The sequence below is a fragment of the Salmo salar genome, chromosome 20 (assembly GCF_965601325.2).
Source record: "Salmo salar chromosome 20, fSalSal1, whole genome shotgun sequence".
In the NCBI taxonomy this organism is placed as follows: domain Eukaryota; kingdom Metazoa; phylum Chordata; class Actinopteri; order Salmoniformes; family Salmonidae; genus Salmo; species Salmo salar.
The window spans coordinates 62,295,912-62,312,730 of NC_138310.1; the positions used below are offsets into that span (position 1 = coordinate 62,295,912).

Below are 16,819 nucleotides of genomic sequence, written 5' to 3' on the forward strand. Positions count from 1 at the left end.
AAGATAAAAAAATACATCACGAGTCAACCATGCAAACTATTGAATCTTCACCGTAACCCAAAAGACATTGTCTGTTTAATAATCAGCCTTTCTGGTGGGACTCTTCAAAATGTCAGTCTGGCCACCCTCTCTCTCTGTCAGGAAGACAGAGGTCATGGTATGACGTGGGCAGAGACACCTCTGAAGGAATTGAGTTATGTCTACAGGAAGGACCCTCTGTACTGGGCAGGGGAGGAGAGGAAGAGAGGAGAGAACCTCCAACAAGGTGTTGAAAGATTTTAAGTTTTAAATATTTTTTACGATGTAGCATCACGAAAAACGCAAGAAATCATGTGTCATACATGTAGCCTCCCATCTCTCTCTCTCACTCTCAATTTGTTTTTAATCAGTCGGCTGGACTAGTATCTAAAATGTCATTTGTGTCTATATTACATCCAGTGCTTGTTGTTCTTGTGAGTGGGTATTGCTGGCAAGACTGCAACCCACACCAAGCATGTGACTATGAGGAAATATGACCTATGTCTTACGAGAGGGGGGAAAGAAAAAGAGAGAGCGGTGAGAGAAAGAGAAAGAATGAGACAGAAAGAGTGAGAGGGCAGATGAAGGCAGAGAGAGGGAGAGAGAGAGGGAGAGATAAAGAAGAGGCCAGAGGAGAAATGCATAGAGAGAAGAAATAAAGAGCGAGAGAAAGAGAGATATACAGAGCGAGAGAGAGACAGAGAAAGATATACAGAGAGAGAAAGAGGGAGCGTCAGAGTATGCAATGGAAAACAAGATGAGGAAACGACAGCGTCAGGGAGACCAGGGAGACCCCTCTCCTGTTCACATCTTGTCAACAAGCCAGTGACGTTCCCACTGGAAGGGAATACCGAGACAGGGATAGAGGGGGGAATTCCTGGCAGGAGGCCAAGTTTTCCTACAAATCTTCATCAGTGGAACAAAATAAAATGTTACAATTCCCCAACCAGACAGGGAAAAGGGAATTCAGCAGATTACAAGAAGATTACAACCAGTTCTGATAATAACATAATTTAAACAATATTTGCGCGCTGGGAATAGAGTAGATTCTACAGTGAGATGGTTAGGATGTAAGGATTTCCCTACTACTAAGTAGTATAAGGATGTGTAGTGAGGTAAGGATGTGCATTATTGGTGCAGAAAGAGAGAGAGAGCAACCCACAAAATGAGACACATTTATCACGATCCCAACCAACTCCCCCCTCTCTGCGCCCCTTTATTATCATTCCAATCTCTTTTATCATTCCTTCGTTGCTGTCTCCCCAGACCCCCAGCCCTTGATGTCACTCCCAAGAAAAAGCATGATCTCATTATCTTGGTGGCCCCTCCCCATTGGGTGTTTTCAAATCCTCCCAGGAAATCCCACAGCCAACCAGACGCAGGTCGAACCCCCTCCCTTCGAAATTGCAAGCTCAGTAAAGAGCCGGCATTAACCCCCTCAGTGCCGGGCTCAGCCATCCCTGTGTTTTTGTTGTCTGCAGCTCTCAAGAACAAAAAGAGCAGGGGAAAGCTAGTCTGTGCATTTTTAACACAGTAGCTGGTTGGCTAGGTTCAGTTCTAAGATGGCTGCTGAACGCTTTTGTCAATGGTGAACAGTTTTTGTTGTAGCACCGGCAGTCTATTGGTCTATTGAGCAGGGGCATGGCAGGTAACGGAGCTTTGTTGAGCCGTGTGGTGGCTGTAGGCTGGGGGGGGGGGGGGGGGGGGTGAATAGTGTAGATGGAGGCAGTTTCCTTTGTGCTCGCTAAGCCCTGTCTCTGTCTGGCTTTCAGCCCGGCTATCTATGCACATTCTGTCTGTCTGGGGCAGACTGGACTGGACTGGAAAAAGAGAATGGCCGTTCATTCTCCAGTGTTCCATAACCACGGGAAAAACAAGACATGTGTGATGGAGACTATCAGGAGCCAACAACATTGGCTGTGGTCCTGTCCTAGCATCAGTGAATAGTCGCTGTTCAGAGGACCACAATGCATAGAAGTCATAAGGTGAATGCACCAATTTGTAAGTCGCTCTGGATAAGAGCGTCTGCTAAATGACGTAAATGTAAATGTAAATTGTACAACGTTTTGTGTTATCCTCAAAGATTTCAAATACAGTGTATCCACTTCTACAGCTAGAATTGTGTTTTTAAATTGTCAAATAAAATCTTTATCTTTTCAGTTCAGCATACAAACATGTTGAGTCCTGGATTTTGGACACTGTTGGACTGATATAACTGGTACAGTGAATGAAAAAGTGTAGGAGTGAAATAGTGAATACATTCTATATAACATTGAGATAAGGGAGGTGAAATATAATTTCTGAAAGTCTGATTAAAGGCTTTTATTGAGGCCAAAAGTGTAAAGCTCGGCAGTTTGAACCTACATGTACATGTCCCTTTTCCTTTGCAAATGTCATCGTCTCAGATTAACAATGGAACATTGCAGTCGGTCTGCAAAAATACTTCATTAAACTGAGCTGTGTGTCCTTGGTTCTGGAGACAGAACAGAGACAGTGTGTCAGTCACTGACCTCGGTCTAAAATCGGGGGGGGGGAATAAACCTGGCACCACATTTTCTCTATAATCTTTAAATCCACAAACCAGATGAGTTCCTGAAGTCGATCATTTTATAAGGAGCTTTCGGGCGAGCTAGCCCTGAGCCATAGCCATAACCAGAGCCCTAACAATACCCAACTGCAACTGCCAAACCTAGCCATTGTCCAACTAGATAAGAACTGTTGTCACGCCCTGGCCATATAGAGGTTTTTTATTCTCTATTTTGGGTAGGCCAGGGTGTGACTAGGGTGGGCATTCTATGTTCCTTTTTCTATGTTCTTTATTTTCTATGTTTTGGCCGGGTATGGTTCTCAATCAGGGACAGCTGTCTATCGTTGTCTCTGATTGGGAACCATACTGAGGTAGCCCTTTTCCCTCCTTGTGTTGTGGGAAGTTGACTTTGTTAATGGCACATAGCCTTTAGCTTCATGGTTTGTTGGGTAGTGTTTATTGTTTTGTTCGGCGTCTTTTCTAATAAAAAGAGTATGTACGCTCACCACGCTGCACCTTGGTCCTCTCCTTTCAACCAACGTGACAGAACCTCCCACCACCAACGGACCAAGCAGCGTGGCAAAAAGGACTCCTGGTCATGGGAGGATATCCTGGACGGCAAGGGATCCTACACATGGAAGGAGATCCTGGCTGGAAGGGATCGCCTCCCATGGGAACAGGTGGAGGCAGCCAGGAGAGCGGAGGCAGCAGGAGAGGGGAGCCAACGTTAAGCGGGAACACGGCTGGCAAGGAAGCCCAAGAGGCAGCGAGCACACGGGGAGATTGGCGGAGTCAGGCGATAGACCTGAGCCAACTCCCCGTGCTTACCGGAAGCAGCGTGGTACTGGTCAGGCACCGTGTTATGCGGTGAAGCGCACGGTGTCTCCAGTACGCGCTCATAGCCCGGAGCGCTATATGCCAGCCCCCCGCATGTGCCATGCGAGAGTGGGCATCCAGCCAGGGCGGATTGTGCCAGCTCAGCGCGTCTGGTCTCCAGTGCAACGTTTCGGCCCATGGTAGATAAACTAGTAATATCATCAATCATGTGCAGTTAACTAGAGATTATGATTGATTGATTGTTTTTTATAAGATAAATTAAAACAAACTTTTTTTTTAAATCGGCCAAATCGGCGTCCAACAATACCGATTTCCGATTGGTATGAAAACGTGAAATCGGCCCTAATTAATCGGCCATTCCGATTAATCGGTCGACCTCTACTCTGGACGGTTCTGACTTAGAATTTGTGGACAACTACAAATACCTAGGTGTCTGGTTAGACTGTAACTCTCCTTCCAGACTGACATTAAGCATCTCCAATCCAAAATTGAATCTAGAATCGGCTTCCTATTTCGCAACAAAGCCTCCTTCACTCATGCTGCCAAACATACCCTCGTAAAACTGGCTATCCTACCGATCATTGACTTCGGTGATGTCATTTACAAAATAGCCTCCAACACTCTACTCAGCAAATTGGATCTAGTCTATCACAGTGCTATCCGTTTTGTCACCAAAGCCCCATATACTACCCACCACTGCGACCTGTATGCTCTCGTTGGCTGGCCCTCGCTACATATTCGTCGCCAAACCCACTGGCTCCAGGTCATCTATAAGTCTTTGCTCGGTAAAGCCCCACCTTTTCTCAGCTCACTGGTCACCATAGCAACACCCACCCATAGCACGCGTTCCAGCAGGTATATTTCACCGGTCATCCCCAAAGCCAACACCTGCTTTGGCCTCCTTTCCTTCCAGTTCTCTGCAGCAAATGACTGGAACGAATTGCAAAAATCACTGAAGCTGGAGACTTATATCTCCCTCACTAACTTTAAGCATCAGCTGTCAGAGCAGCTTACCAATCACTACACCTGTACACAGCCCATCTGTAAATAGCCCACCCAACTACCTCGTCACCATATTTGTTTTGTTCTTTTGCACCCCAGTATCTCTACTTGCACATCATCATCTGCACATCTATCACTCCAATGTCAATGTTAAATTGTAATTATTTTGCCACTATGGCCTATTTATTGCCTTACCTCCCTAATCTTACTGCATTTGCACACACTGTATATAGATTTTTCTATTGTGTTATTGACTGTACTTTTCTTTACCCTATGTGTAACTCTGTGTTGTTGTTTTTGTCACACTGCTTTGCTTTATCTTGGCCAGGTCACAGTTGTAAATGAGAACTAGTTCTCAACTGGCCTACCTGGTTAAATAAAGGTGAAATAAAATGTAAAAAATACAATTTTAGAAGGGGTTATTGTACTGTACATTTTATGATCTGATCAGGTTTCAGCTCCTAATCTGAGTATTCATGTCTACCTCAAAATGAATGCACCTGTTGGATTAGAGTGTATGATGTGATTCAAATGAGGAAGCTCCTGCACACAGCTTGCAAATGATCACCGTTATGAACATTCCTACCACAACTAACTTAGCCCTACCTCAGTAACACATAAAAGGAAAACTCCACCAAAAAACAATCTTTTGGTATTTGTTTCATTAGTCCATTGTTGATATAGTCCCAAAATGTTTTGCATGTCAGCAATCAAGTTCTCAAGATATATAACTTTCAAAATACAGAAATCTGGCTAGTATTATTAATTTTGCATCATACGATGAGAAAGTGACAACGCTAAAGAGTGTTTACACAACATGTGTGAAAATGTGTGAAAGCATGAAGAATAACTCATAAGCTACAGTTCACCATAGTATTCCCCCAAATCCATGGAAGACAACACACCCATTCACAGCTTTGTGATTATAGGACCCACTATTTATAAATGATGAACAATTTCCCCTAAGATAGTCTGGCTGTCGCTGGATAACATGCTTACAGTATCTGACTACTCACACAAGGCAGGCACGCGCACACACACCCACCCACCCACCCACCCACCCCCCCCCCCCCACACACACACACACACACACACACACACACACACACACACACACACACACACACACACACACACACACACACACACACACACACACACACACACACACACACACAAGCTGGAGTCGGTGAACACAGGAAAGCTTCTCTACATCCCTGATCTAGTTTATTCATACTGTGGTGTACTCTCTGGGCCTGACACACTGGAAACAGCTGAGAGGCTGGGAAATCATGCTTAGGGTGGACAGGGAGTTGTGATCAAAGTCAGATATGGGGAGTTAGAGAGACACAGGCAGAGTGAGGGAGAGTCAGTAATGTGACAGCCTGAATACAGTCAACATGTGTAATAGACTCAACAATGTACACTTCTGCACACTGGGTGAGTGGTAGACAAACAAACAGAGATTGTAAACACATACTGTCACATAAAGGGACACAGTAGAGACATGGTCTAAGTTCATAAACACATAGCCTAACAAGCATTTATCAAATTAATTCTGGAATAAGCCATCTGCAATATTTCTGGTCACGAAAGTGAGAAAAGCAGACATGAAAACAAGGTTTAAAAATAAGGAAGTGAAACTTGTAACGGGCCTAACATATTTCACAGACCCACCCAAACCACCCTTCTGTCAAGTCTGCAATGCTAACAACATGCTATCTGCTATCACTTCTCCCTCAGTAAACAAATGCATCCAACTCTAGTCGAGTGAAAGGTATTCATGACTAAACTGCGAGTTGTTTCAATGAAAAAATGTAGAAATTCAGAAACATAGTTCAGAAACTACAACCAAGAGGAACCAAGTACCCCAATGAGTCCACTACAGACCACACAAATCTGCCCCATATAACTTCCCATTCTAGCCTTTATGTACAACCATCCAACAAAAGGACTTACTTCTTGTCCTTAATGCGATTCCTGTATCGCTGGTCCCTTCGTGACATGTCTCCCTTCAGAGACAAGGCCTTGCTATGACAGTCAGGAAACAGGCTCATCTTAACAGCAGCGTATTGACTAGATAGGCTATAGCGTAAAGAGGAAACCTGCTGCTACTAAACCACACCACCACACAGCAGCACTGTCACAACCATGAATACCTTTTTCTCTTTCTCTCATGCTGCAGCTGCATTCTGGGGCCTCTTTTTTCTTTTTTACTCACGTGTTTCCTGTCCCTGCCCTCTCTCTCCCAGCTTCCGTTGGGAGTGGTGGTGACCCTGTGACATCATAGCCTTTCCCATCCCCCGCTCCTCCTGTCTGACCTCCCTTCATCCCTCTGTCTGCCAGACGGTTGGCCCCTCAGTCAAATACAACTGGCTTCTCAGTCAGTTAACTACAACCAGCTCCTCATATTCAACCACAGTGGGATAGCCAATACTACTCAATAAAGGGTCCCCCATCTCCCTAACTCACTCTACTAATTTCCATCTCCTACTCCTCAAAGATGCCATAGGCAGGCAGAAAGGTCATTTTCCAATCGATTAAAACCCTTCTAACACACTCCCTTTTCAGTTTACCAACCTTTTCCTGCGACTCCGGTATTCAATTTTGGATGGAGGAGAGAGGAGACAGAAGCCCCTCAGCGAATCAGGTGAGGGTTTAGAGGGAGATAACATTTTCTTTAGCCAATTAAGATGATCCTTGAAGAGGAGTCTGTGTCCTAATAGGAATCCTAACAACTCAGGTGATCTTTACAAAGGAAATGGTGTCTCTTTGTTCAGAGCCTCTGGGGACAACCTTGTAGATACCGCAGCAGAGAGAGATAGTGTTATAGGCAGGACACAGAACAGTCCTATCAGGATGCGCATACTGTTCTAGCACTGCTCCCTTCAGGTTTCAAGGTTAGGCGTCACGCTTCTCAGTTCCTTACTGATCCCCCTGCAAAAAGTCCCCACTTTTAAAATACAAAAATTTCACATCAGCGGCATGGTCAGGAGGGAGAGACAATAGAGCCTAACAAATTTAAAATGAAGAGATTGGGTGACGTAAATAGTTGCCACAGAGCCATACATTACAGTTACAGTATACCATATTATATAATACATCATTATGTAGTTTAGAATTTAATCTGCTGTGCTAGCCATCAGTTATGATTTACAACAGATCATGTCACATGAGTCATTATAAACTGGGTGGTTCGAGATCTTAATGCTGATTGGCTGACAGCCGTGGCATATCAGACCGTATACCACATGTATGACAAAACACTTATTTTTACGGCTGTAATTACATTGGTAAACAGTTTATAATAGCAATAACGCACCTCGGGGGTTTGTGATATATGGCCAATATACCACGGCTAAGGGCTGTGTCCAGGCACTCTGCATTGCATCGTGCTTAAGAACCATATACCACACCCCCTCGGGCCTTATTGCTTAATTATACTCAGTAATATGTGAAATAACACACTGACATCTAAGGCCATGCAGCAAACAGCTTTAATCCTCGTTCTAGAGAGAACACTTGTCTCTAAACCCCCTGCTGGCATACTGCACCCCACCCCCCTCGTCACTAGGCACTTGTCAGACTGCAGGCATCAGGCAGAGGTGTGGCTCTTTAACAGAATTATAGTCCAACAGCATCACGCAGTGCACGGTTCGATTCTCTTACAGAGGAAAACTTCTAGTGTTTTCTCTCTCTCCCCCTCTCTCAAAGACAATCTCAAACCTTCTCTCCTCTCTCTCCCCCTCCTCCCCCTCTCCTTAATTACTTCATGGCCTTGAGAAGCTGCGAGCAAAGCGTGAAGTTGATGACAAGAGAATAAAGCTACCGTAATCTAATGCTACTATGTGACGTTAGCTTTCAAGCATTTTAGCTTGAATGTGTAAAGCTTTTATTTTCACCTTTTACAGTGTGTCACTTTCACAGAGATGTCAGTCTTTTAAGGTGAGTCTAGCTGTTATAAATTGTTGTAATTGTAAATATTGTAATTATTTCGCCACTATGGCCTATGTATTGCCTTACCTCCCTAATCTTACTACGTTTGTACACACCGTATATAGACTTTTCTATTATGTTATTGACTGTACGTTTGTTTATCCCATGTGTAACTCTGTGTTGTTTGTGTCACACTGCTTTGCTTTATCTTGGCCAGGTAACAGTTGTAAATGAGAACTTGTTCTCAACTGATCTACCTGGTTAAATAAAGGTGAAATAAAAAATAAATATATATAAAAAAATACTGTATATGGCTACATACAGTGAATGCATCACTTTTCAAATGAAATGTGTAGACCTTACAGTGAAATGCTTACTTATAAGCCCTTAACCAACAATGCAATTTTAAGAAAAATACCACTAAAAAAATGAAATAAAAATAACAAATAATTAAAGAGCAGCAGTAAAATAACAATAGCGAGGCTATATACAGTGTCACGTTCTGATCAGTATGAGGGTTATTTTGTTAGTGTAGGCTGGTCAGGACGTGGCAGAGGGTATTTGGTTTATGTGGTTCGGGGTGTGTGTATTATGTAGAGGGTAGTTGATTTATGTTTCCGGGGGGTTTTGGTCACTGCTCTGTTAGTCTATGTTCTTTCCAGTTAGTCTGTTTCTATGTTTAGTTAATTGGGGTGTGGACTCTCAATTGAAGGAAGGTGTTGTCTAGTTGCCTTTGATTGAGAGTCCTATATATTAGGGTGTGTTTGTGTTTGTGATTTGTGGGAGCTTGTCTCTTGAATTGCTGTCTTTTGCCGTCAAGTCTGTATTCGTCGTCCATCGTTTTGTTTTGTTTGTAAGTGTTTTCATTAAAGTTAATTATGAGCACTCAACCCACTGCGCCTTGGTCCATTCCTGACGACAGTCGTTACATACAGGGGGTACCGGTACAGAGTCAACGTGCAGGGGCACCAGTTAAAAAGAGGTAATTTGTACATGTAGGTAGAGTTATTAAAGGGAAAGGGGGATACCTAGTCAGATGTACAACTGAATGCATTCAACTGAAATGTGTCTTCCGCATTTATAACAACCCCTCTGAATCAGAGAGGTGCGGGGGGCTGCCATAATCGACATCCACGTCTTCGGCGCCTGGGGAAGAGTGGGTTAACTGCCTTGCTCAGGGGCAGAACGACAGCTCGGGGATTCGATCCAGCAACCTTTAGGTTACTGTCCCAACGCTCTAACCACTAGTGACTATGCATATATAATAACAGAGACAAGCAGCAGCGTAAAAGAGGGGGGGCAATGCAAATACTCTGGGTAGCCATTTGATTAGATGTTCAGGAGTCTTATGGCTTGGGGGTAGAAGCTGTTTAGAAGTCTCTTGGACCTAGACTTGGCATTCGGGTACCACTTGCCATGCGGTAGGGGAGAGAACAGTCAATGACCAGGGTGTCTGGGGTCTTTTACAATTTTCAGGGCATTCCTCTGACATCGCCTGGTATAGAGGTCTTGGATGGCAGGAAGCTTGGACTCGGTGATGTACTGGGCCATACTCACTACCCTCTGTAATGTCTTGCGATCGGAGGCCGAGCAGTTGCCGTACAAGGCAGTGATGCAACCAGTCAGGATGCTCTCAATGGTGCAGCTGTAGAACCTTTTGAGGATCTGAGGACCCATGCCAAATCTTTTTAGTCTCCTGAGGGGGAATAGGTTTTGAGTATGGCCCAGTACTTGAAGCTCTCAACCTGCGCCACTACAGCCCTGTTGATGAGCAAAGGAAGATTAGACACTCGTCGCCGGATCCTCTCAAGACACCCCGACCTCCTTCCAGCGAAACCTTCCGATAATGGAATTCATTGCCCTTGACAATCAAATGTTCTCTGTCGTGGGTGATGTTGGCTTTTGCGACTGGTGGTGCACCAGTACATACTAACGTTACCAAGTGCGCTATTGTTCAGATGTTGCCCTACCGGAGTTACACAGTAACAGCGTTACTGCTATTAGCTTCACTACATACTATGGAACGCCTTTTGGGTCTTTGCGTGTCAAAACAGATACACGTCAAATAACACTATTTGACAATAACACTATTTGATGAGTTAAATAAGCTTTTAATTTGACACGTCAAATAACACAGTTCTATTATAGAATGTTCTGAATTTGCAAGTGCAAGCCAAGCACCACTACTACTATCAGTAGCACTGTCAAAGATGTACAAAATGGTCTGCAAACAAGCAAACACCAGCTACGAACGATGTGTTTACAATACCGCGTTGGTAATAAAGCATTATTTGGTAGACCGCAACTTCTGGGGTAGCTAGCTAGCTTTAGCTTGATACCTAGCTAGCACCAATACAACCAGCCTGAAAACAATGACCAGTAGAAACTGCAGTCATTTTCACTATTCTTAGCAATGATTTAGGAATCCTTGTGAGTAAGTATTAGCTAGATTGCCAACTTGTTGTTCACCTATTGAAATTGAATTTCAGTTCATGAAAATAAATAGCTATCCAGCTACTTAACCCTGTTGCCCAAAGCTAACGTTATAAGCAGCCAGCTAGCTTCATCTGGCTAGTGAGGCTCGACCCGACCGGGTTATGTGTTGTAAATAATAAAATTACCTCTTTGAATGAGATGCCGAAGATTATAATTGGTGGAATCATGCCATATTTAGACTAGATAATGTTAAACAAGGTTGGAATGTGAAGCAATGAAATGGGGTATCAGTCTACTTGGTGACACCCACAGAACACAACTGTGAAGAGTTTACGCAAATATTAGCATTGTAGCTCTTATCGCGGGACTGTGACTGTGTGAAATCACCTCCCCAGTCAGCCTATTGTGTGTATTGGCATTCATATTACACTGTACAGCTTTACCTCAGGATTGGGGATCAATGAAATGGGGTAACAGTCTAATCAATACCCAATATATTTTTTCCCAACGTCCTCCTCAGAGTTATCAGACTCCAAAACATCCACGCAGTATTGTTTTTCCTCTGGAATAGTGTTCAATACATATAGGTTGACAATAATGTGGCTCAATTCACAGTTGTTTCAGAGTCCCGCAATAATAGCTACGATGCTAATGTTCTCTGGGTGTCACTGAGTAGACTGATACGCCATGTCATTGATCCACAATCCATAGGTAAGGCTGTATAGTGAAATAAGTATGCCCCCAATGCAATTCTAAATTATAATACATCCAGTGTGATTTCAACAGATTGTCAAATTAACAAATGATTGTCTTTTGTTGATTTTATATAACAACATTAACCTCGTTTCGCATGATCTACTCAATTATGGCATAATTCTACTATTTGTATTCATTTGCATCACTGTCAATGCTATACTTTATTTTGAAGGCTAACTGCAAAGTCCACTATTGTGGCTAATCCTTACTGTAGCTAGCTTCACATAGATGGGCCCGATCACCATCAATCAAATAAGAATTGTCTTATAAATTAGGGTTATTTTAGATGATGACACCTAGCTATATAGTTAGCTAGCTAACAATAGCTACTGAAACAGATTATGTCATTTTGCTATGTTTTTGGGGAAGAACATTGTTTGCATTTTCCCTAATCTCTATCAACATGTTAAATGCTTAACCAGAGGGAAAAAAGATCACCTGTACTCCACACACAGAGACGCGTACAAAGCTCTCCCTCGCCCTCCATTTGGTAAATCTAACCATAATTCTATCCTCCTGATTCCTGCTTAGAAGCAAAAATTAAAGCAGGAAGCACCAGTGACTCGGTCACCAAATCCCGCCATGCCCTCTGACGAACCATCAAACAGGCAAAGTGTCAATACAGGGCTAAGATTGAATCGTACTACACCGGCTCCGACGCTCGTCTTATGTGGCAGGGCTTGCAAACTATTACAGACTACAAAGGGAAGCACAGTCGCGAGCTGCCAAGTGACAAGAGCCAACCAGATGAGCTAAATCACTGCTATGCTCATTTCAAGGCAAGCAACACTGAGGCATGCATGAGAGCATCAGCTGTTCCAGACGACTGTGTGATCACGCTCTCCGCAGCCGACGTGAGTAAGACCTTTAAACAGGTCAACATTCACAAGGCCGCGGGGCCAGACGGATTACCAGGACGTGTGCTCCGGGCATGTTCTGACCAACTGGCAGGTGTCTTCACTGACATTTTCAACATGTCCCTGATTGAGTCTGTAATACCAACATGTTTCAAGCAGACCACCATAGTCCCTGTGCCCAAGAACACTAAGGCAACCTGCCTAAATGACTACAGACCCGTAGCACTCACGTCCGTAGCTATGAAGTGCTTTGAAAGGCTGATAATGGCTCACATCAACACCATTATCCCAGAAACCCTAGACCCACTCCAATTTACATACCGCCCCAACAGATCCACAGATGATGCAATCTCTATTGCACTCCACACTGCCCTTTCCAACCTGGACAAAAGGAACACCTACATGAGAATGCTAATCATTGACTACAGCTCAGTGTTCAACACCATAGTGCCCTCAAAGCTCATCACTAAGCTAAGGACCCTGGGACTAAACACCTCCCTTTACAACTGGATCCTGGACTTCCTGACGGGCCGCCCCCAGGTGGTAAGGGTAGGTAGCAACACATCTGCCACGCTGATCCCTCAACACTCAGGGTTACGTGCTCAGTCCCTGCCTGTACTCCCTGTTCACCCACAACTGCGAGGCCAGGCACGACTCCTACACCATCATTAAGTTTGCAGACGACACAACAGTGGTAGGCCTGATCACCATCAACAACGAGACAGCCTATAGGGAGGAGGTCAGAGACCTGGCCGGGTGGTGCCAGAAGAACAACCTATCCTTCAACGTAACCAAGACTAAGGAGATGATTGTGGACTACAGGAAAGGGAGGACCGATCACGCCTCCATTCTCATTGACGGGGCTGTAGTGGAGCAGGTTGAGAGCTTCAAGTTCCTTGGTGTCCACATCACCAACAAACTGGACTGTCCCCCTCAGGAAACTAAAAAGATTTGACATGGGTCATCAGATCCTCAAAAGATTCTACAGCTGCACCATCGAGAGCATCCTGACTGGTTGCATCACTGCCTGGTATGGCAACTGCTCGGCCTCTGATCGCAAGGCACTACAGAAGGTAGTGCGTATGGCCCAGTACATCACTGGGGCTAAGCTGCCTGCCATCCAGGACCTCTATACCAGGCTGTGTCAGAGGAAGGCCCTAAAAATTGTAAAAGACCTCAGCCACCCCAGTCATAGTCTGTTCTCTCCACTACCGCATGGCAAGCGGTACCGGAGCGCCAAGTCTAGGACCAAAAGGCTTCTCAACAGCTTTTACCCCCAAGCCATAAGACTCCTGAAGAGGTAATCAAATGGCTACCCGTACTATTTGCATTGTGTGTGTCCCCAACCCCTCTTTTACACTGCTAGTCACTTTAACTATACATTCTACCTCAATTAGCCCGACTAACCGGTGCCCCCGCAGATTGGCTACCCGGACTATCTGCATTGTGTCCCACCACCACATTGTGTCCCACCGCCAACCCCTCTTTTACGCTACTGCTACTCTCTGTTTATCATATATGTATAGTCACTTTAACCACACCTAGATGTACATAGTACCTCAATTAGCCCGACTAACTGGTGCCAGTATATAGCCTCGCTACTGTTTTAGCCTCGCTACTGTATATAGCCTCGCTACTGTATATAGCCTCGCTACTGTTATTTTTCACTGTCTTATACTGTTGTTTTTTATTTCTTTAGTTATCTATTGTGAACCTAATATCTATTTTTTTATAAAAAATTGCACTGTTGGTTAGTGTAAGTAAGCATTTCACTGTAAGGTCTATACCCGTTGTATTCGGCGCATGTGACAAATAAACTGTGATTTGAATTGGTTTGAAAGAAATAGATTATGATTATGTTTTACTGGTAATGGGGACATACGTAAATGCCAACAAAATAACTTTTTGGTCAGTGTGGTGTGTGTGTGTGTAACCTTTAGGCAAGTCAGTTAAGAACACATTTTTATTTACTATGACGGCCAAACCAGGACAACGCTGGGCGAATTGTGCGCCGCCCTATGGGACTCCCAATCACGGCCGGATGTGATACAGCCTGGATTTGAACCAGGAACTGTAGTGACGCCTCTTGCACTGATATGCAGTGCCTTAGACCACTGCGTCCATGTGTGTGTGTTAACTATTTAACTAGAATGCTTAAAAGGCCGTTAAAATTTTAACTATCAGTATCGGGTTTTTTGGCAAGGAAAATTTTAAATATTTGATATCGGTATCGGCCTAAAATGTCATATTGGTGCATCACTAGTTAAGAGCCCATAAAACGGCAGCCATCCCCTCCGGCGCCATCTTAAGAGGTCTTTTAAGATGAGTCCTCTGTAACAGTCCTTCTAGCTGTGTTGTCCTTGCTGCAGATGAGTCAGGGTGTAGCCAGATGAGAGAAAGAGAGAGATACACAGAGAGAGAGATCGAGAAAGACAGAAAGAGAAAAAGAGAGAGAGAGAGAAAGAGACAGATAAACAAGAAGCAGAGAAAGAGAGATAGAGAAACAGAGAGAGAGAGAAAGAGAGAGGAATGTGCCTTAAGAATCCCTTACCAACATGAGACAGCACAGTGGAAAGGCTCTGGGGGCTTTGTGTTGCACATCCTTGAGAAATGTACTTATTTCAGCCTCGAGGTGTGTGTGTACAGGAGTGTGTTAGTGTGTGTGTGTACATGAGTGTGTGTGTGTGTGTGTGTGTGTCTGCACGTGCATACAGTACCAGTCAAAAGTTTGGACACACCTACTGATTCAAGGGTTTTTCTTAATTTTTTTCTATTTTCTACATTGTAGAATAATAGTGAAGACAAAAAAAAAACAGGTAAATGATGATAGCATCATGTGTATAAAAATCATATACAGTATGATGGTTAAAAGCCAAATAATTTGACCCATGTAAAGATACACAAGTTACCATACCATGGTGTTGTTCCTGCAGTCATTTCTTTTTACAGTATACCTGTGGTGTGCATTCCCAACTTCTCAAGTGTCGATTGCCAAAAACAAAACTCACTCCATCTACATTACATTCAACTCCATTCTACAAAGGAAATCCAATTCACCCAAGAGCCAATTTACCTTAAAGTCCTTCCACTGAGGGGTATCCAAAGAGTCAAGTATTAGGGATCCAATTCACGAGGGAGAAATGAAGCTTCAGTCAATGCCATGGATGCCTACCTAACAGACCCAGTACACTACCAGGAGGAATCTTGTAAACTGGACTCTATTATCGATTGTAACATAAAACACCTCTCTCTGAGATCTGGGGGTGGGGTCAACAGGGAAATCTCCTTACCGGTTTCTAAAAACAGAAATGAAAACTCAATAAAGCTAAAGCATGGTTAGGAGCAGTAGGGTCCTTCACTGGCAGTGTTTGGGGAATGCTTTAGCTGCCCTCCTCCCAGGGTGCTTTGCGGTCTCTGGTTTCCCATGGTGAGTCTTGGGGCTGCTGGGACGTCCCCATGCTGAGAGAGTTAGTTGGAGGATTGACCAATAGGAACGGGTCACTCCGTAAGAGCACCACAGTATTTTCCCATGAAGCTGCTGTTCTAGCTGCCGCTGGCTCTGTGAACAGGGCACACAAACACACTCTGCTGGCGCTCTGTGAGGACCGTGGAGTTTTTCCAACCCTGAGAATCCCAACAGCCTCCAAATAACCAATTCCAGCTATTTTCCACCATTTTGTTTTTTTCTTCCTCCTCCTTTTTCGTTTTTGTATTAAAATCTGCCATTCTAACACTCACTCAGCATTCAGTTCTATTCTATTTCAACAAGCTGACGGGACAGTGTGTTTTCATGATTTTCTTATGAAAACCTCTTTTTCCCGCTGTGTTACTTGAGGGGAGAAGGGGGACGCAGGCGGCTTTCCATAGACGTCTCCAATCAGGAAAGCAGTCTTACCAACCCCCCCTTTTTCCTTTCCATGACAATCCCTTCCTCCCTAAGGAGAAGGATCTGGGTCAGAAATCTATTACCTCCATATTCCAGACAGACAGGGAGAATTAGAATGTGTGACAGCACGCATGTAAAGTACCAGAACACTAAGCACAATTGGCTATAGAATTGGTAAAAACCCCTAGCTATTCTATCTGAAGGAAGCAGTTACTGTTTTTGTTGTTGTGGTGGTATTGAACGGATAGGACAGTGAAGGGAAGACAGGAAAGGTAAGAGGAATGCAAGTCAGAAAGGTAGTGTGTGGTTACACAGGTTACAAGTTACACAGCAGAAGTAGAGGTTAATGTTTTGTATCTCTTGTATCTGACTTGTATGTCCCAAAAGGGTCGATGACAGCCAGGTCTTCTCAAAATAACATTCGGTAGAGACTGGATTTCTTACATTCCACCCACACTGGGCTCAGGTGTGCATTACGTTCGGTGCTTCACCAAGTGTGAGAGAAATGTGACCTCTTTTCTGTCCTAGCCTCTTCGCAACACACATATTATGAAGATACACAAA

The 16,819-nt window shown here is 44.0% G+C and overlaps 1 protein-coding gene across 2 annotated transcripts in view; it reads right to left on the reverse strand.

The window, feature by feature from the left end:
* Positions 1-16,819, reverse strand: part of LOC106581050 (LIM domain kinase 1) — a 109,696-nt gene that overhangs the window by 49,787 nt on the left and 43,090 nt on the right. The window contains exon 1 of one of the 2 annotated variants that reach the window (XM_082966626.1): positions 6,344-6,563. The exons of the other annotated variant lie outside the window; for it this stretch is intronic. Coding sequence (XP_082822752.1) covers positions 6,344-6,441 — 98 coding nt within the window. The 5' untranslated portion in view covers positions 6,442-6,563. Of the gene's footprint in view, positions 1-6,343; positions 6,564-16,819 lie in introns of those variants that run through there. 2 annotated transcript variants of the gene reach the window in all.